Raw genomic sequence first — 20,747 nt, forward strand, 5'->3', positions numbered from 1 at the left:
CTGGCTGCGGGGATGCTTCCCAGAGCAACTGTGCTGCCACCTCACGGAGCAGCGCTGGGAAAGCAGCCGCCGCCGGCGCGCTGCTCCGGCTGCGTGAACCCCCCCGGCTGGCGGGGAGCCCCAACCGGAACCGCCGGGAAAAGGCTCCGCACGGAACCAGGCGTCCCAAGCGCCTCAGGACGAAGCCTTCCCAGGTGCTTGGACCTTTCCCGAGCGCTTCCCAGGCCGCGGCGGGCCGCCCTGCACGGCCGGGCCGCCCTCGCTCGCAGCCCCGCGGGGACCGTGGCTGCTCCGTCTGTGCCCCGCGCAGCCGGGCGCCGCGAGGAGCCGGCAGCCAGTGTGGACGGGGCGGCGGAGGCACGGAGAGCCCCCGGAGCGGTGTGGAGCAGCCTCCCTGTGCGTCGGCCGGGATGCACCCAGGCAGCCCTTAACCCCCCGTCCCAGCTTTGCAGGAGCTGCTGGAGCTGGGGAAACCGCTCCTGACAGTTGCCCTTCCCGCTCTCACAGCCGCGGGGCCGCAGCTCCCGCTCCCGCTGTAAGAGGAGAGCTTTCCTCCCCGCGAGAGGCCTGGCTGCCAAATTCCAGCCCAGCGCACATTTTTACAGCATGACACCAGCGGGGCCCCTGCAGGAGACGGCGCAGGATCCCGGCATCGGCCCGAGCGCCTGCCGCAGCAGCGGCGCGGGAGCCACGCACGGACTCGCTGAGTGCCCGCCGCGGCTCGTCCCCCGGGCACCGCTCCCCCCAACTGCAAACGTCCTTCTGCTTCCCCCAGCCTGCAGGGTGCACGGAGATACCCTGACGCTGCCTGTCCCTCCCCGCTACCGTCCATCCCCTTCCTTCCTTCCTCCCTGCTCCTTCTCCAGGCTTGCTTGCGCAAGCTGCTTTCTAGGGAGCTTGGGGACAGGTAGCCGAGAGTGACGGAGCCTGGGACAAGTCTGCGCTGGAAAGGTAGGAAGCAGAAGGGAGCTGAGGGCTGGGATGCTCCCCAGGCACTTGCCTTTTCCCTTGGCTTTGCCCCAGGCGGGAGGAGGAGGAGGGCAGGCAGCCAGGCCAGCTCTACCCGGCCTGGCTTTCCCGGCCCCGTGTGCACCTGGCCGCGAGCATCCCAGCGGCGGCACGTGGTGGTGGATCCCGGTGCCCGCGAGGCTCCCCGGCATGCCCGGGCACAGCGGGGATGGGCGGTGCGGAGCTGGTCTCCAGCGGCCACCAGCTCCCCTGCGACAGCAAACCCGGGAATCTGCTTTGACCAGTGCAGCCTCCTCCCCGCCTGGCCCTTCCAGATGCCCACGGGGCAGAGCTCAGTCCTGCAGTCCTTTCCCGGGTCGGAGAGGGCACCAGCCCCGGCACCACCTGCACGGCAGCGCGGCACAGCACCGGCGCCGGCTCCGAGCGGGTTTGGGGCCAGTGGTGTTCGGATGGGAGGTTCCACGGAGGCATTTAAACGAGAGTCCATGTGACGCACCCTGCTCTTAGTCACCGTCCCCGGAAACACAAATAAACCTCTGGCCGGGGCAGCAGCGAGGGGCCTGTTTCCCAGACGCATGGAACTTTCCATGGAATTAGCGCACGGCTAATCGTTGCCATCTGCCTCCTTGCAGACGGCAGCCGCCGGCCGGCCGGCGTGGGACGGGCGCGAGGCTGCGGCTGGGAGCCCACCCGAGGCGAGCTCGGCGAGCGGAGCGCCGCGACCCGGCAGGTGCCCGGCGGGTGAGTATGTCCCCGGGCCCCGGGTCCCGGCGCGGGGGTGCGTGCGGCTGCTTTGCAGCGCCGTCTCACGTGTGCCTGCCTTGCTGCAACGTGCCTGCCGTGTTTCCGTCCCCGGCATCTGCCGGCATTGCCTTCACCACCCGGGGGGGGGACCGGCTTTCTTGGCAGAGCTGCCGGGTGTGCGTTGCACAGCCGGGGTGGCTGTGTGCGGCTGTCAGAGGTCTCATTGCACGGCTGGGGAACGAGCCCGGCTCACACAGCCCCACTCGGCGCCAGAGCAGGGCTGCGTCACGCGCGGCGGCTGCCACGGCGTTTTGTCACAGCTCCGTGTCTGAAGTTGCAGCTTGCAGATGCCAACGCTGACCCCACACTGTTTTCCCGAGGGAACGGGGAAGCTGCATGAAGCTTTTGCTCATGTTTGCCAAGTTGAGGGAGCACCAGAGAGGGGTGCTGAGGAAAGACGTGCTGCGCCACGAGGTTCCTGGTGTTTGGAAACTGGTTTTCTCTCCTAGGGTGCTCCGTACTTGTCATTTACTTTTGGTGTCCACCCCTTCCCAGTTTTCCCTGACGACGTCTGCCCGGAAAGTCCACAGTTTCCCAAAGGTCTGTATGTGTTTATCGTGAGCAGGGAGGGCCAGTGCCAAGCAGCGCGTGCTCCCACGCATGCGGAGCCGCATTCTGCTCCGGCGCGGTACCGGCTGCCCCCTCGGCCGTCCCGCCGGTCGACCCTTCCCAGCCTCGCGACCTCCATCCGCTGCCGCTGGTGCCCCCACCGGTGCCGGTGCCGATGCCGCCCGGGGAGGCGAGAGCCTGCAGGTGTGAGGAGGGGATCCACGCTTTCAGCTCAGATCCCTGCTTTCATAGGACTGGTTTCTTGGGAAATGCTGGGCTCCTGCAGCTTGGCAGAGCTCCTCGTTGCTGAAATAAATCACTGGAGCCTGGATGCAGCCTGCCGGATGCCCAAAGCCTCTGCCGGGGAGGTGAGGGAAGGCTTGAGCTGAGCCGGGTCTGCAAACTGCAGCATTTTGGCACCTGCAGGCGCACCGGGCTGTTCACCCAGGCAGGGGCGAGCAGCGCTTTCAAACGCACCACACGCAAACAGCTGCAGGAAGCTGTTCTGAAACCAAAAGCACCAAAATTGAAGAGCTTCCCCAGCCGAGCCCTTGGGAAAGCTGCCCATGCCAAAGCCCTGCCCTCGCATGTGACCGCTGTGTGAGGGGCTACTGGCACCGGGAAACTTCATTTTTACCCAAGGAAGATTTTTTTTCTTTTTAGGAAGGTGAAAGCTTTCAAGGGTGTTGATGCTTCTGTTGCCAAAAAATAATCCAACCAAAGCCAGAACACCTCAATTTCAACAACAACAAAAAAAAGATTAGTATTTCAGTGTTTTATTTCTCAAAAACAAAAAGCCCCAAACGCTGTCAAAAACTGATACTTTCTTTCAGACACTTTAAGTAAAATCAACCCAAGCAGAATGTTCCCTTAGCAGAGCACCTCTGTGCTTTTAAATTGCTGCATTAAATCTTCCCCCACTGAGGGCCCCGCAGCAGGGTCTCACTGCTCTCTGACGCTGAGGCTTGCTGATTATCTGCTTTTCCCTTCAAGGGATGATTTGAGAAGAGGCTGGTTTAAGGGCAAAGGCAGCATCGGTGGAAGTATCTGCTTTGTCGGGACGCGCTGGCTGAGCACACGGCACCCGCAGTGCTGGTGCACGGGCAGCGGGGACCTGGCGTGGTGGTGGGGGGGGAGGTTCAGCCTCACCAGTGTTGCCCGCGCACTGTTCGAAACAGGGAGCAAAGGGGACAGAGTAGGTCCGACAGAGCTGGTGCGGATGTGCTGGGGATGCCGTTACGCTTTGGCTGCTGATCGCTGGTGCCAGGCTGTGCACTGACCTGTTAGTAGCAACCCGGCTGCAAAGCTGCATCCAGACACACAGACGGTCGTGTGCCTGCAGCGGGACCCTGGCTGCTGGAGCTGTAGCTTCAGTATCGTGCTCGTAGAGTGGGGAGATGTGATGCCCTGTGAGTGCAGGGGCAGATGCCACAGTGATGGGCACAAGGCAGCTGGGCCCCAGCAGCAACACCAGGGGCCATGCTGTTGGCAAGAGTGAGGGTTGTGACTGAGTGCAAAAAGTAAAACTGTGCCTGTAAGGTTTAACTTCACATAGTAGTGTTGAGGTCAATAAACTAGGATACAGCTATTCTTACACACACATGTGGCTGCTATTTTAACCTCAAAGGCACATCCAGATTGCAATTTATCATGGCTAATAGGAAGGGAAGAGCATAGTGCTGAAGCTCGGTGGATCGCTGCCCGGCGAGCCCTGCGTGCTGAGCAGAACAAGTCACGCTGCCCTGAAGCAAACAAGCGGGCTTGACGGTCGGATCCCAAATGGCACTGTGCCGGGTGCCAGCCTCCTGCCCCAAGCCCTGCTGAGGCCCCCTGCCCTGCCCGCTCCGGGGCACTGAGTAGGGTCCTGCAGGGGCCCCAGCCCCACACCATGGGGTCCCTGCCCTAGTACATTGGGTCCCTGTCCTATTGATCTGGGTCCCTGCTCCAGTGCTAGGGGTCTCAGCCCTGCTGTTCAGGGTCACAGCCTTAGTGCAGGAGATCCAGCCCCAGTGCAAGGGTCGCTGCCCTAGTGCAGGGGGTTTCAGCCCCATGGCACAAGGTCCCAGCCTCGCAGCACTGGGTCCTAGCCCTAGCGCAGGGATCCCAACCCCATGGCACAAGGTCCCAGCCCCGCAGCACTGGGTCCTAGCCTCACAGCATGGGGTTCTAGCCCCAGTGCAAGAATTTCTTGCCCTAGCACAATGGATCCCAGCCCCAGTGCAAGGATCCCAGCCGCGTGGCACAGGGTCCCAGCCCACCCCGAAGCAGAGGGTGCTGTGGGGTGGTAAGGGGCTGCATCTGGGCGCCCGGCATCCCCGGCCGCACCGAGCCGCCCCCGGCCGCGGAGGCGGAGACGGCGGCGGGGCCGCGCCGCCCGCCGGGGCCGGCGGAGCGCGGCGGCAGCGCGGCCCGGGCGGAGTCCGGCGCGGCCCGGCGCGGCGCGGCTGGTGCGGCCATGGGGGCGATGCAGAGCCAGAAGCCGCGGGAGCCCGGCTCCCCGGAGCGCCGGTAAGTGCAGCCGCGCCGCGCCGGCCGGGCCGGGCCGGGGCCGCGCGCGCGGTTCCCCGGGGCTGGTCCCGGCCCCGAGACCCCGCACCCTCCCGCCAAGCGCCCGCGGCCCCGGCGCGCCGGTGACAGGCGTTTAGCCCGGTCCAGGTTGGCGCCGAGGGCCCTGGAGCCTCCCTTGCAGCCCGGCTGCCGCTAAGCAGCGGACCTGTGCCAGCGCGCGGGATCTTGTGCTGCGTTCTGCAGTGGTGGAGCCCCACTGAAAAAAAATTCAGGGCGTTAAATTGGGGGGGAAAGTTCTCCTAGGGTAGCAATTGTTTAAACCACATTGAGTGTTACAGTAACTAGCAAAACGAACTGTTTTTGTTTTCAGTGGGTTGAATTTCTCAGGCTGCAGTTCAGATTTTGCTGCTGCTAGCTGTCAAGAGGAGTCACGGTGGCTTTCTCGCCCGTGTTTTATTGCATAAATCTTAGTATGATGAACAGGGGAGCAGAAATGTAATTCTAAATGTTGCCATTAGAAAACAAGTGTAGAAGTTGGAGCTGACTGGAAGTTTTGTTCCTAGTAAAAACCAGAAGGCAGAATATGCAAAATGCTGCTTTTAACCAGCAGGATTTAGAAACTGTAAACAAAAGGAAAAGTATGTTAGCTTGTGATTAAAAGGAAAAATGGAGATATCATATCTTAAAATCAACTAAAGCACTTTCTGGAACAGATAAATATTTTCTTTAAATGAGCCTCTCCACAATGCAGAAATAACTGTATTTGGGGAGGTGTGCTGCTGCTTTTCTAAACAAGAACAGATCGGTTGGCACCGTCCTGTGTTCCCAGAGTGCTGGCCGTCGGTAACTGGTGCCTGGTTTATGCACTGCATATTTTCTGGAGTCTCTGCCAGGTTTTATAGAGCAGGTGACACTGAAAACAGGCTGTTGGCCTTCTAAACACATGCAAACATCGCCTGGTTTGCAAATGCTAACTTCAGACAGGGAAAACAAGTGCATTTTCCTCTTCGTAACTGTTCAGAGTGGCCCATTTGCTCATTGCAGCAGTCTCCTAAATATTAGAGGTGTTCCCAAGCAGGGAAAACATACCATTATCCACTGTACATGTTGGAGCAACATCTGAGAGGACATTGACCAGCCCTGCATGTGAGAAAATCCCAAGAGGCAAACACATGCCATAGAAATGCAGCGGCCGCTGCTTGCTTGTGGCATTTCAGCGGATAAGCAAGATGCTTAACGAAGGCACTGGGGCAATACGAGCAGATTTCCCCAGGGAAAGCCTGAAACCAGCCTTGTTACAACAGAGCAAGAGCCCAAGGCTGCATGGAGAGGCCAGAGCACAGGGAAGGGGCAGAGGCCAGCGGTGCTGGGTCCCAGGGGCTGGATGCGGCTGGGCCCCAGGGATGGTCCCATCTGTTCCTGAGTGTCCCTGTGCCCGGCATGGCCGCGGTTTCCACCTGAGCGAGGGCCCGGGCTCCTCCTGATACCGATGCCGCAGCCGCTCCTGTTTGCCAGCGTCCGACTTGGCCGCTCCTAGTTCCCGTGTGTCTCCCTCCTCCTTAAGCAAACTTTGTTCTGTTTTGTTTTCCCCTTTATTACTCCCACAGCGCCGTTCCCTGTGACAGCTGCATCCTCCTTCCTCATCTCTCTCCCCCATCCATGCCTGCACCCGGGTTCTGGGGCTGAAACACTGTCTGGGTTTCACAATGCCACCGAGTCTTGACTGAAGTCAAGGAGCCAAGGACTGACAAACACCTGATAAGAGAGCATTCCTGCCATGTAGAGCTGATATTTTTAGCAAACAGAGCAAAGGAGTTGATGGAGGAGTAAAGAAGCAGCAGGCTGAATGCAGATGCTTGTGTTCATAAAGCTTATCAGTGTGAAAATCGGGCTGGGATTCAAGTAGCCTGTTGTACAGAATTGCTTTGCATGAGCTCACATCCACGCTGTGTACATTGTTTTAAACTGCATGAACAGCAGATTAAGCTGTGTACTTTGTTTTAAATCGCATGAATAGCAGGTGGTCCAGTGTGTTCATTTTTGCATTCGTCTTTTTAATACAGCCACAAACACTTGTATTTGCTAATTTGATGGCATTATGGTAGGGAAAGACATCTAGAAGCTGGAGGCTGGATCATGATGTCAGGGGCTCACACGTGACAGTTACGTCCTTTACTTCTATTTTTATATAGATAGTTTGATGGAATGTGTAGTGATGGGAACTGTCACATCTCAGAGCTGCAAACAGTCCCGGGGGGCTGAGCCTTTCCTTAGCATCGTCCCGCGTTGGGTATCGCTCTAGGTCCCCTTGGGCATTGCAGAGCGCCTGTAACGTTAAGTTTCCTGCTGTTTTCTGGCAAGCAGATGGGAGTGGTAGAAGTTGAGATGGGAAGAAATTGTATTTTGTCTCTCTTGAATTCCAGGGGATTTATCATTTTATTTCTTAGTCTTGAGATCTGTATTTAGATCACAGCTCTATCAAGGTCAGGGGGAAAAAAGGAAAAACAGGAGCTCTGCTGTAGGAGGTTTGCCCTCCCTCAGTTCCATGTCTTCCCTTGCCAGGGGGCAGCTGCGGTGGTGGGGAAGTGCCCTAAAACGTTGGGGCGGTTACGCGGCACCAGCTGCCGGCCCTGGGGTCCATTCGCGGCCTCGTCAGCACGTTCGTCCCCCGGAACAAACCACCGGCGAGTTCGGCAGAGGTGACGCCGGCTAGCTGCTGCATCCCAGCTGGCCGTTGGGCACGGTCGCCCTCGGCCGCAGGGACGGGGGTGCTCATGCCGAGGGCACCCGCGTGCAAAACCCGCGGCCGCTCGGGCAGGGCCGCGGAGGCGCCCGCAGTCCCGCTGCTGGTGCCCTCGCAGCCGCGCCGGCGCCGCTTTCCGCCCCGCCACTCGTAGCAACTGCAAAATGTTATGTAGCTATGGTTACCGCAAAAGTGCCGCCGAGGTCGTGCTCGCTAGCGGGGCTGTTTGCGAGCGGCCAGCGCTCCGGCAGGACGCTTGCAGCTGCGCGCAGGAGAGGGCGGTGCGGACCTGCTGGGCCGGGCGCAGGATGCCTGCGCAGGAGCTGGGTCTCCGCGGCCTCCTGCCCGGTTGCTGGGCTGGCCAGGCCTGAAACCATGCGGGAGAGTCCTCGGGCCGCTTCCCGGGGCGGCGTGGCCGTGCCCTCGGGGGACTGCGCTCTGCCAGGCTGCCAAGCCGGCTCGCGGGTGCGCGGAGGTCCGGGGCTGAGGAGGTCCCTTCCAGCTCTGCGTCCGCACCGTTCGGCTCCGCAGGGGTGGGAACGGGGAGGGGAGGTTGTGCAGCCGTGGGCACAGGAGATGTTCGGCCACCAGCAACCCTGGGCTGGCGGGGAGCAGGAAACTCAGCCTTTCTCCTGCACAGTGTAGAGGACTGGGCGAAGTCTCGAAATCCCGTCCTGGAGTGCCCTCTAGTGAGCCTGTCTCCCGAAGGTCCCCATCGCCTTTCCTCCATCCTGGTGCACTTCACCCAGCACCGACCGCGGCGGGTGTCAGCACTTTCCGGGCACTCGCCACCCCCGGATGGGTCTCCCAGGTCAATGCATTTTCCATCTAGCATCTCTACTCCTTGGCCTTTCCTCGGGCCCGATTTCCTCTCTACCTGAAGGAGGTTGTCAGGGAAAGGAGTTTAAGCCTCCCCTTGGATGCTGTGTCAAGCCGGAGCAGGCGAGTCACGAGTGGGAGTTATCCAGCATTAATCCGAACAGCGTCACAGCAAAGATCAGGAAATGTGAAATCGTCTCTCTCTGGTATTTGCTGTGCACTCATCACTGGAATACCTAAGTCTTCATCTGAGCTGTTTTTCTTAATTCCCAAGAATCATGCGCTTGGTCCGGCACAGGGACCAAGTCTGCTGACACTTCGGGGCCAGCAAAACGCTCTTCTATGGGACTACCTGTCTCCCAGGGAGGAGTGCTGGCTGAGCAGAGGGCCAGAGAAATGCAGGGGAAGCTGGCACCCTTTGCAGTCGGGGCCCTCCTTGCAGGGAGGCTGGCTCTGCTGCTCTGCTGCTCTGGAGCATCACGGGCTGCTGGTGGCTGGTGCCCAGAGCCGGGCAGGGTGTCTGTGTGGGGCTCCCGGCTGGCAGTAATATGTGTTTTCTTCACTGGAGTGTATGCAATTGCTGGCCTGGCATTAATCTCAGCCGGAGAAAATGCGGGACAGTGGAGCCAATTCACGGAGTGCTGTGAAGGAGCCGAACGGCTCAAGTGGAGTCTTTCTCAGGCAGCTGAACAGCTGAGGAAGAAAAATGGAAACCCACAGAAGATTCATTTCTGCGCTAGAAATGAATGCACTGGCTGGCTGTGCCATGCCCAGAAAAGCACCGCAGCCAGAAATAGCTATTCTGCCGCCTAATGACAGGGACGAGGATGGGAGCTGCAGGTACGCTCCTCCCTCTAGCCCCGGGCGCTGTGGCTGGAGGCTCGACAAATGTGACCGGTGTGAGACCTGAGACCTGCCTCCGGGGACGGAGGTGTGGTAACAGCGTGAGGAATTTGGCAGCATTTGCTTCTGGATCCGAGGTCAGGCAGCCGCACTGCTGCCTGCCAGTGTAAGATCCTGATGTAAGATAAGGGAAAGTCCTTCCTGGATGCAGAGCTGTTATCCCTGGATGCAGCTGGCTTCCTGCAAAGATCAGCATAAGGAGTGCAAGGTTTTCCATCCTTCTGCAGCCTGCATGGTGCAGAGTGTTCCGGGGGGGGGAGGGGAGCGTAGGGGGGGACGAAGGGGCGCACGGCCCCAGCACCCCCAGGACTGTTATCGTCGAGGCCATGGGGATGCTCCTACGTGTCGGGGATGACAGTCGGGGATGACCCATGGGCTGGGTGCTGTCAGGCTGATTTAACTATCCAGAAGTGGGTGAAATGGAAAGAGGCCACAGCACCACTCCTATGCGCCAGTTTTACTGGTCCCCTCCCTTATGGAGCACCAGCTGTGCCAGCCCAAGTGCTCAGCGCTGTGGCAAACCCCTCCTGACACACGCTGCCGTCTTTCTCAGCTGCAGAAGTAGACAGGAAACAGGTATTTTGTTTTTTTAAATTATTGTAGCAGTTGCTTGGGGGCGGGGAGTGGAGCTCAAAGCAGTGACCTGCAAAACCAGACGGCTCTGGGCACAGCCGCTGGCTCCAGGCTCTGCCGAGGACGGTGCAGGCTGACGGGGGCTGTGGCGGCAGCGCCGCTGCTCTTGCACAGAGGGCTGGCGTGAGCTGCCTCGCGGGCGGTGTGTTGGGGCTGTCTGTAGGAGGAGCGAGCAGCAGATCTGGAGTGCTCACGACGTGTTGCTGCGAAGGAGGCTGCAAACCTGAGGCAGCTGGAGAATTGCTGGATCCTCCCCCAGGGCCTAGGCTGTTCCAGGGGAGCGAAGTGTGAAAACCCAAGGCATCTGCTTCAAAAGAGGCAGCTCGGGGAAGCAGTTGGGGCACTGTGGGCAGAACGGTCTAGGCCGTTCATCGGTGCACGCCGCCGAGCCCGCTGTGCGTCGGTGCAGCACCGGGCACGACGGAGCCCAGGCCCAGGGCGGGGATGACGGCAGCGCGAAGGACGGCCTGTCCGGTGCCGTGCATGCAGGCTGCAGCTCGCTGGGGGCTCGTGTGATGGGAACTGCTGGCAGCTCTGGTTTTGAACAGGTCTGCTTCCCCCTGCTCTGCAGAAATGTGTCTGCTGACTATGCCAAGCAGCGCTGGCAGCCAGAGCCACTGGCCTGACTGACAAGGTCAGGTTATCTCCTCCGTGTTTGATCTGCTGCCAGCTGGGGTCGGTGCCAAGCTGGAAAATGCCACTCGAGGCATTTTCTTAATTGCTCGTAGTAAATGGCAAGTGGAAGCAGGCTCTGCTCTTTAGCTGCTCTGATAGCTTCCTGCCCCAGGGCGTGCAGGTGGGGAGTGTCGCAGCCCGTGCGGTGCCGTGCAGTCGCTCCTGCTCCTGCCTGCTGCTCCTTGCCATCCGTGGCCACTGGGAGGAGGGTCCCCTCTCCGCAGCAGCTTGTGCAGCCTTCACAATAGAAGGATGCTGCTAATTTCCTCTGCGATTGGTTCACGTGTCCCACTTCCCTCGTTCAACAAGTGGGGGTTATGAAAGTGAACATCGCTGTCGTCTGGCTGATGCAGACCCTTCCTCTTTGCAGTGGAGGCAGGCTTGGTCCTGCTGCTCAGCCCAGACCTGCTGCTGCTCCTTCGCGATTCCCATTTCCCCTGTGTGAAGCCTGGCAGGACCCAGGCGGCCGTGTGCTGGTTTCACGTGCAGTGATGCAGATGCTGGAGCTGGGTCTTCTGGGCCAGCGTTGGCTTGTGGAAAGACTGATGGAGGAAGGGAGAGGAGGAGTTCAGGTTGCAGTGTGTGGTGCTGCAAAGCAGTTCATGCCACAACACACGCCTTAAAAATCTCCTTATGTAAAATTCATCTGCAGAAATCAGCTTGCGCTGTGCCACTCCGGGAAGTAGGCTGCTCGTTTCTGCTCAGAGCAGACACAGCCGAGAGGATGCTGAGCTCCTGCTTTTGCTTCAGCCTCTTGCTTTTTGGATAAGCTTTAATAAGGCGCTTAGTCCACTTGTGGCTCAGTGTAGCAGGTGTGAGCTTTATCTGGCTCAGCTCTCCCCAGATCGTGGCTGGGTGTATGGGTGCACCATCATGTCGCTGCTTGGACTTGTGGCAGTGTGCACCTCTGCTTTTCCTGAACCAGAGCCAGGGGACTCTCTGGGGAAATTTGGAAAAGTTGTATGGTGGGGGTAGGGGGTGGATAAGAGGGTTTTTTGACAGAGTGCAGATGATAAAAGAGTGCAGCAATGATGCATCTGTTTACTAAGGACACCAACAGATGGGAGCTAGGCAGAAAGGTTCCCTGCAGGGAGGTTATTTGAGATGCTCCGCGTCGAGGAATGAGGCCTTTTGAAGTATCTGATAGAGGCTGGTTTTAGAGCGAGGTAGCCAGACCAGATGGGTGGGTCTCAGCTGACTCAGCCATGCAGAAGCATTCCTCATGCTCGGAGCTAGCTGATGATTCACAGAAAAGCATCAAGCTGTGGTCTTGGCCTGCCACGTGAGCACTTTGTGCAGTTACTCAGGGCCAATAGTGCTTCTCTGCAACAAGCTGGGCTGGGTCGTGCAACTGGACAGTTGTCTTCCCTTCCCCAGAACATCGCTGGACCCGCCAAAGGCAGCAGGTGGGGAGCTGGCCTTGGGCATGCAGTGCAGACGTGTCCACCTGGGTCTGGGCAAGCCAACAGCTCTGGGGAGCTGTAGGTGCTGCAGCAGCAACTGCCCAAGGCCACAACGCTGCTGCCTGCAATAGACCTGCTGCTGAAGCCCTGGACGTGCCCCCCTGTGCTGCAGGCGCTGAAAGGCATCAGTGATGTTACTCTTCTCTCCCTAGCAAGCATGCAGGAGGTGATGATCTGGGAAGCAAGACCCCTGCATAGGTGAGGATGCCCCAAGGAGGCCAGCATGCCAGTACTTAGTTCTTCAGGGACTGTTTGCTGTTATTTTTAAACACAATAGTTTAATAAATAAATAAATCTGCTGCCACAGAAGGAAGCCAGAGCTACTGAAGTCGGCATTTCCCTGGAAAATAAAGGGGCAGGTGTTTCCCAGTCTCTGCCGTCTGTCCCTTTGCTTCTCCATGTGTCAGATGTCTCAGGAGTGATCTCTGCTCTGTCTGGTCTGGGCTGTGGCTCTTGTGCAGGAAGCATGGCTCGCTTGGGGCCCGCTGGCCACGCAGGGACCCGGTGCACGGGGACCCCGCGTGCCTGGGCTGGCTGTTGTGGTGCTGCAGCCGGTGCACGGCGTTTGTTGGCTGTGTGGGGTGGAAGGAATCTTGCAGCTCGTCTTGCAGTGGGATATGTTACAGCACAGGTGCAACCCTGGATAAGTGTGGGATAAATCAGGGAGGAGAGATCTGGTTTCAGAGTTTCCCTGCCCTGGCGCACAGGGTTTTCTTTTGGCCCAGTGTGGTGTGAGGGGCACGAAAGGGCAGTGGAGCACCTTGGCACAAGCATATGGAGGGTGACAGTGAATTAGGCTCTGGCATCTGGCTGGGATTTAGGAGCAATGTGCCTAAGCCTGGCTGCCAGCCTGCATTAACCTGCCCACAGGGAGCAGTGGAGATGCCCCTGCCCTGTCTAGTATTTGTGCAAAAATAAGTGGGTTTGAGAGTTTGTCTCGGAATGAAGGTGGATGGGAGGCAGACGAGGGATCTCTGTAGGGCACAGCCTGTTTCCTCAGCCAGGCTATGCCTCGTGGGAGTGGGGGACGGCCCTCCTCGTGCAGCCTACAGGTGCTTGTCTGGAGAGCGCTGGGCACCAGGGTGTTTTGCTGTTAGGGACAGCCAGACCCGGAGCCGGGGAGAGGAGGGGCAAAGCAGTAAAATGTGGCACAGCAAAAGCCTGTGATTATCCACTCCCAGCCCTATCCCGTCGCTGCGGCACGGGTGGGAGGGGAAGGGGGACGCTGCTGCGGGCTTCCCTCTTCCCTCCTCCCCGCTCGGCGAGCCCGGAGCCTGCCGGCGTCTCGGGGCGAGCTGCGACCAAGGCGGGCGCCGCGGGGGAGCGGGCAGCGGGGCCGGCCGCGCTCTCCCTGCCGCGGGCAGTACGGTCCGGGGCGGCGGGGGGCCCTGTCTGGCGGCCAGCGGAGCCCCGCGCCGCGGGGCTGAACATGCCCGCGGCGGCGGCGGCATCGGCGCGGGGCGGCGGGGACGCGGCGGCGGCGGCTCCTCGCTGAGCGCCGGGCGCGGCCGGAGCGGAGCGGAGCGGCCGGAGCCGAGGGGGCGGCTGCAGCGGAGCAGGGCGGCTGCAGCGGCGCGGCCGGAGCCGAGCGGGGCGGCGCGGCCGGAGCCGAGCGGGGCGGCTGCAGCGGAGCGGGGCGGCTGCAGCGGCGCGGCCGGAGCGGAGCGGAGCGGCGCGGCCGGAGCCGAGCGGGGCGGCGCGGCCGGAGCCGAGCGGGGCGGCTGCAGCGGAGCGGGGCGGCTGCAGCGGCGCTGCCGCCCGCCCCCGCGGCAGGAAGCCGCTGCGCGGCGCAGCCGATGCTCCGCGCGTAACCGCCTCCGGCAGCCGCGCTCGGGGGCGTCCGGCGCCGCCGTCTCGGGGACCCCCTGCTCACCGGCGGAGGCGGCCCCATGGCGTTCAGCGCCTGGCAGATCCTCTCGCCGGTGCAGTGGGCCAAGTGGACGTGGTCCGCGGTGCGCGGTGGGGCCGCTGCTGGAGGTGAGGATGGTGGGGGAGAGCGAGAAGGAGAGGACGACTCGCAGGCAGAGACCAAATCCCTGGGTTTCAGGCAAGTACACTGCATCCTGTTTCGCGAGCTCTCGGGCTTTTGAACTCGTTCCCTCCCCGTTAAGCTCCTGGCTCTGCTGCAAAGGCTTGGCTGTGGCGCTCCGTGTCCCGCGTGTGGCACCTGCCCTGCATGCAGAGCTGCTCCTGCGAGCGTCATGGCTGTGCCGCGCACAGGCCTGCCTCCGTGAGCCCCCTGTACCCCCGGCTCCCGCACGCTGCACAGCACCAGCTTGGCTTGTCCGCAGTACAAGGAGCCTGTGCGGCTCCTGAGCATTTAGTTTTGTGGACATTGAGATCTGTTAGCAGTGGGGAAAGGAGGGAAATGTGTGCCAGAGCTGCTTGCAGCCTCATAGCTGCTCTGAGACTGTGAGCTCAGTGAAGATGATAGCAGGCATGGGGCAGGCAGATCGAGGCTTGTTTTCTGGACTTCCTAACATACCACCCTTCTGGGGCTGTAGAGGAAGATGTGGGCTAGGCTGTCCTGTCCGCAGAGGTCAGTAATGGATTCTGTGAAAGACCGGCGTGACGGGGAGATGCAGCCCGCGAGAGGCAGCCAGATGCTCCGGACGCACAGCTCGACAGCCGGGCTTGCTCAGCTGGGGCCCAGGGCTGTGTGGAGGGACGCTCATGATGATGTTTCACCTGCTCTACCTTTTCCGTTCGCTAGCGTGGCCCGCTGGAAATGCAAGAGCAGCAGCCACAGGATGCCTTCTCTGGGTCGGCCAGTCCAGCCCAGGAGCCGGCCTGGCTGGATGTGTAGGGCATGTGAAGGATGTTGGAGCTAGCTGGGAAGGTGGTAATTCCTCACTATTTCCCCCCCCCTCGGCAGCTCGGACTCAGAAGGTTATTTTGAGACCCCCGAAACAGAAACACCGATCCGCTCACCACTAAAGGAGTTCTGCGAGCCATCGCCGGGACCACGAGATCCGGAGGCCAGCACCCGAGGTAAAGCACAAGCGTGTATCTTCTGCTATTTGGTTTTCTGCTCCGGATGCAGAAAAGCAGGGTGGGGTCAAGGAGGAGAAGTTGCTTGTTTTGAATAATGCCTGCTGCATTTTTTGTGGTTGATGGTCTGGATGGTTCAAATGCCAGTACTTGGGGCTGTATGTGCTCTGCAAAGGGCTGTTACTTTAACTTCGGTTAAATGCTGATTTAACAGACCCAGGCATTTAACTGCGCAGGGTGAGCGTGCGTGAGGCTGCAGACAGCAGAGATCTGTCAGTCTGGCTTGGGGAGCTGCCCCAGCAGGCGGGCACAGTGCCGGAGACGCAGAGCCTGCAGCCGGCAGGGCTGCAGTGGATTCACCAAGAGGAGCAGAGGGTTCTGTTGACTCACGTTGTCCTTTAAACTGCCCTCTCCGACTTCTCCTGCAGACCTTGCTGGGCTCAGTAGTACCTCCCGCCGCCTCCGGGTGCGGGAGCGCGGGCGGCGGGAGCTGGCTTGCGCATGCTTCGCCTGCCACTTGCAGTGGGAGAGACCTGCCCTTGTCACAGGAGCTGACGTGATGCTGTGTTTTGCTGTCGGCTGTGGAGGTTTCGTTGCACAGGCCCCTTTTCCCTAGAGGTAGTAGCCTGGCCTCTTCCCCACGTAGCTGCTCTTAAACATGTGAAAACTTGAGCCTGCTAAACCACGTTACTGGAGAACTTACCAGGGACCTTCGGAAAACCCTGGGGCTTTCTTTGCCCGCAGGAGCCCATGCCATTGCTGGTTTATCTGTGCGTCTTGCTGCAGGCTGTTGCACTCCCTACTATCCCTTGGCCTTTCCGAGCACTGCCTCCCCCCCCTTCTGCTTTATCCCTCTTTCGGAGGGGTCTCGCAGCGGCAGCAGCAGCGAGGGGCCGGCCCCCGGGACGCACTCTGTGTTCAGGCTGGTCTCGGGCTGCAGCGCCGAGGCTCTGAAGCTCTGGCGTCTCCAGCGTGTGCAGGAGGTTATTGGAGACAGGGCTCCCAGGAGGAGAAGCCTCCTCCTTCCACCCACTCCTTCTGCAGAGCAGGACTGGGCAGTGCCAGGATGCGGGCACGTCCGTAAGCACCCAGGAGCTGCTCTGGTTTGTGGAGAGCTGAATGTCAAAGAAAACAGGAACTTCTCCAGGCCCCAAAATGCAGCCTTGGTTGCACACCCAGCTCAGTCCCTTCCTCGCCCGGGGGACTCGGGTATGGCCCTCATCTTTGGAGGGAGTTGCCCCAGTGACAGAGGTAATTAATGAGGGAGAGGTGGCCCCTGGGCTGGTGAGGGCTTTTCCCTTCCATGCCCGTTTTCCTCTGGCTAACACGTTATGTTACGCTGAATGGCACTGGGGAAGACCCGTGCTGCGTTCGGGGTCCCCATCCAGACTGACATGGCGGGGGAGGGATCCCGGGTGCAGCTGTGGGGAGTTCGCAGTGTGCAAGAGGCTTCTTGGGGTGAAAACCCTTGAACATAAATATGAACCTATACACGAAGGCCTCGTCACTGCAACATATGTCCGATTAATGCTGCAATGTTGCCATTACTTAGGCAGAATAGGCTCAGGAGACGTGCAGGACAGCAGCTTTGGCTCGAGGGGCGGGTTGTTCACGCACAGCTGAAAGGGGGGCCATAGGCATTACACCCGGTGTGCAGGGACAGGAATTCGGATCGTGCCCTGCCCCCAGGGAGGGGGCCGTGGCAAGGCTCCCGCCTGCTCCGGATCCCTTAAGCAGGTTTCCTCTTGCCGTCTCGGATGACGGAGGCTGAAATTCTGTCCTGTTCTTGCTAAAAGTTATCTTCAATCATCTGCCAAAAGGAGATACTCTGTGCAAGGAGATGAGCAGCAGCAACAAATATGGAGCCGTCAGTGACAGGAGCAGTGCTGGTCCGCGGCTGCGTCTGTTCCCCGCGTTTGGGGCACGTGTTATCCGGAGTGCTAGTGGCAGTATTGTTTGTCGGTATGCTAATTCTCAACAGAATAGGTTTAAAAATAGATCAGCGTCTGTTAAACAAAAGCGGAAAGCCAAAAGAGGAAAAAAGTCGTTAGCTGTGTGAGCCGGCGCTGAACGCGCAGCCCAGATATCCTGTGCTGGGTCTGCGTGCGCGAGCGAGCCAGCAGAGGCAGAAATGCGTGACTCACGCTGTGCACAAAGCTCCAGCCGAATCAAAGGCTGCAGATAGTGAAGGGGTTGTTCTCGCCGGCATTTGGCATTCAGGACTGCGCGGGGAATCATTGCTGCTTCACTTGGTTGCTGTATGTAGGATGAAAAGGGCAGAGGGTCTCTGCATCGCAGCATTGCTCCTCCCAGACTTCCCTGGCTCTTTTAAAGGAGCAAAGGATGGCACACAGGAAAAATGTTTAGCCAGTCAATATTTGTATTTAATTTTAGCCTGAGCAAAACATTCATAACTATTGCAATGCACATGCATAAAGTGCCTGATACTGTGGTACCAGACTGTCCTCTATATATTTTTCTCAAGAGAGCATAAAATCTCCATTTTCATTTTGTAATATCCACTCCCTGTGCACTGTCAGGACCCAAAACAGGTTTGTGCTCCATGCACAACCGGTAGAACGGCTGTTTTGAGGAATTAGGCATTCCTGAAAGAAAGTCCAGTGAAAGAGAGCGCAGAGCAGGTGCCCTTGTCCTCCGCTCGCGGGCGGTGAAGCCGCGGCAGGGACCGGGGCTGGATAAGCCCCGCGGGCCCGGCTCGCGGCGCGAGCGCAGGCCACGCGCCGTCCGGCTGCGGTCCAGCCCTGGAGGTGCCGTCGTGCCGCCTCCAGACTCCCTGGGCGGCACGTGAGCGGCCAGGGCGTGCAGAAGGGGGATCTTCGTTGCAGCGATGGGCAGGCTCCTTGCCACCCCCTCGGCTCTCGTTTCTCGCCGTCGGTTCCCGCGGGCCGTTGCTCTGACGCAGCCCCGAGCTGGGCTGTGAACTCGTGTGGTTGATTAATGCCTGTCTCGACCCAGAGCCTCTCTGGAGGAGGAGGGGAAATCAGAGAAATGCAGCCGGCGGGCGGGCAGGGCAGTTCTGTTGCAGACGGTGGCCAGAATTGCTGGCGAGCTCCTGCGCAGCCCTGCATGTACGCCGCCTGGCTCCAGGGTATTCCCGTCCCTCAGCCTCTCGGACGGGGCGAGCAGATGGGCAGTGCGCAGGCAGGGGCGAGCAGGGGAGCCGGGCTGTCCCGGGCACAGAAAACGGGTGAATTGCAGAACTGGAGGCGTCCAGAGGGAATGCTTGATTAGTCCACGGACACGTGAAAGAGTCCCAGCCGAGCTCCCCAGGACGGGCTGGCTGGGGAGGAAAACCGCTGCTCCCAACCCCTTCCGAGTTTCACCTGGACGCTCGTGCAGCAGCCTTGTGGAGGCAGCTGAAATGGAGATTTGTTTTATTTTTGTGTGGACGCTAGAGCCTGGACAGTGCCGTCTGCGAGGCTTTGCAGCACCTGGCCCCGCAGCGCCCCATGCTCAGAGCACCGCGGCCGCCGGCACGGCACGGCACGGCACGGCACAGCACGGCACGGCGCCCAGGCCCCGTCTCCTCGCGGGACGCGCAGCCTTTCCCTGCCAGCCCAGGGCCCGAGGGCGCCCGCCGGCCTCGGAGCCGTGCCTGCATCCCGCACGCTGCCTTTCGCCGTCGGCGGCCTGAGGCAGCGGTCGGGGCGAGTCCTGCGGGCTGACGCTGCACTTCCTGCGTTCAGCTGGGTGCGTAGAGCTCGCGCCCCGTCTTTGCACGGGTCGGGGCTGTTCAGGCTTGGGCAGGTTCTTGTGGTTTTCATGAGGGAATTTGTGCTGTGAGCGATGGCCACGTGCACGCATCCCTTCTCCCCCCATGCCAGGCATCCATGGGAAGGAGAAGAGATGGTTTCCGCTCTCAGCTGTTGGTTATTCAAATATATCTCATTGCTTGGGTTAGGAGCCATGATGGGCTTGTGTCTGCGAGAGCATCGGTTGCAAAATACTTGGGTGGGGATGTAAAATGTATTGAAAAGGTGCCTTCACTTCGAAGCCTGTTTTTCCGTTCAGGGGTGTCTCAGTGAGGTCTAAAATGCTTGAGCAGTACAGCAAGCGTAATGAAGTTTTTTCTATGTGGCCTGTTAAAGAGGTTTCCTGGTTCCTAATGATGGAAACGCCTGGCAAAGGCTGCTAGAAAGAGCGTTTGCTGGCTGCACTCCAAGTACGTTTCCACTGGGTTTGTGTTTGCTGGTGCATTTTGTGTGGCAGAAGGTAACGTCTGTCCGGAGTTTTCTTGTGCACTCTCAGGGTGCGCACAGCCCCCACGATTCACTTCTGTGGCTTTTAGCATCCTAAAGATCAGTTATGCAAGCCACGAGCCATCAGCTGAGTCAGGGCTGTTGGCACCGCGTCCCGGGTTAGCCCAGGAGCCGGAGATGTGCCTGATTCGCCCGCTCCTCCTGCCAGCCTGCGGCTCGCTCCGCCACCCGCAGACCGGGCTGGCTGCAGATGGGCGGGATGGGAACGGCCTCCCGACGGGGACGTGCCTGGAGGGGCATCCCACCGGGACGGTGCTGGGAGGGCTGCGGGGTCCTGCGCGCTCCCCAGTGGGTGCTGGGCACCCTGACATCCTGCTGTGCATCGCCCCGGGGGCCGTGCATGTGTCTTGCGCTGGGGCGGGGGCGTCTCCAGCTTTTTCCTTTCCCGCCTGCGGGTGCCGGGCAGGTGCCATTTTCAAGGTGTCTCGGTGGGTGAGGAGCTTCCTCGTCCCTGGCAGAGAAGAAAAGATTAAACAGTAAAAGGATTTAGTGGCAGGGATTGGAGTGATAGCGATTAAGTCAGGGATCAGGCTCGGTGATTACGGAAGGACAGCAGCGTGCGGCGAGGCCGGTGCAGCCGCGCGGGCAGGCTCCCGCGGCGCGGGGAGGGCAGCGGCCACCTGGGCAGTTCGGGCCGATCTGCGGAGGGGAGACCGGCCCTGCGGCAACCTCAGGGTGCCCCGGGCTGCGAGCGGGACCCTTCTCTCCTCTCCTCTCCTCTCCTCTCCTCTCCTCTCCTCTCCTCTCCTCTCCTCTCCTCTCCTCTCCTCTCCTCTCCTCTCCTCTCCTCTCCCGCAGGCCTTTTCCCTGGGTTCGCCCCTTGAGAGTCTCCCCTCCCCGTGCCAAATGCCCGCAGGTTTTTTGCTTTCCGTGTGCTTTCGCTCCTCACATTTGTGCATCGCAGGGAAGTTTTGTGAGCAAGAGCATCAGCCCCGGGGTGACTGCCCTATCTAGAGCGCACAGTTAGTATTTTAACGGGAAAGCCTCCTGACGGCCTGCGTGTCTCCGCTGGGGGTGGTGCGGTGCAGCACTCCAGCGCAGGCAAGGACCGTCCAAACTGCACTCGACTCGGCCCACGTTTCTGGGATTGCAAGCAATTCCCGTGCAGGCAGCTGGCAGGAGGATGGAGAACCTGTGGGGAGCCGCGAGGCTCCCCGGGAGAGCCAGGGCTGTGGCGCCAGGGCGGAGCGGCGCGGCCCGGCCAGCTCCTGCACCGAGTCGCGCTGCCGGGAATCTGCCTCGGTGGAGCGAGCAGCGAGTGGCTCTGGCCGCCGTTCCCGCTCCCCCCGGTGCTCCCTGCCGCGGGAGCAGCGGCCCCGCAGTCGGTCCCTGCGGGCGGCAGCCCTCGCGGCGCCACGGGGGCGTTGCGATTGCAAAACCCCGGGTGGGAGTGCGTCCGCGGGAGAGGAA

The 20,747-nt window shown here is 60.3% G+C and overlaps 1 protein-coding gene and 1 long non-coding RNA gene across 6 annotated transcripts in view; both read left to right on the top strand.

Moving 5' to 3' along the window:
- The first annotated feature begins 514 nt into the window (after nt 1-514).
- LOC134152008 (uncharacterized) lies at nt 515-3,850 on the top strand. Its single transcript, XR_009960951.1, has 4 exons — nt 515-951; nt 1,602-1,710; nt 2,223-2,313; nt 2,986-3,850. It is a non-coding gene; the product is annotated as an uncharacterized LOC134152008 (long non-coding RNA).
- Nucleotides 3,851-4,741: 891 nt separating this feature from the next.
- The window catches only part of TACC1 (transforming acidic coiled-coil containing protein 1), a 31,495-nt gene continuing 15,489 nt past the window's right edge, over nt 4,742-20,747 (top strand). The window contains exons 1-2 of one of the 5 annotated variants that reach the window (XM_062597017.1): nt 4,742-4,830; nt 14,942-15,057. In XM_062597017.1, the coding sequence (XP_062453001.1) occupies nt 4,778-4,830; nt 14,942-15,057 (169 nt within the window). In that variant the 5' untranslated portion in view covers nt 4,742-4,777. Of the gene's footprint in view, nt 4,831-13,840; nt 14,114-14,941; nt 15,058-20,747 lie in introns of those variants that run through there. The other 4 variants (XM_062597018.1, XM_062597016.1, XM_062597020.1 and 1 more) reach the window with 4 other exon arrangements.

This window comes from Rhea pennata, chromosome 28 (genome assembly GCF_028389875.1).
Source record: "Rhea pennata isolate bPtePen1 chromosome 28, bPtePen1.pri, whole genome shotgun sequence".
Taxonomy (NCBI): Eukaryota; Metazoa; Chordata; class Aves; order Rheiformes; family Rheidae; genus Rhea; species Rhea pennata.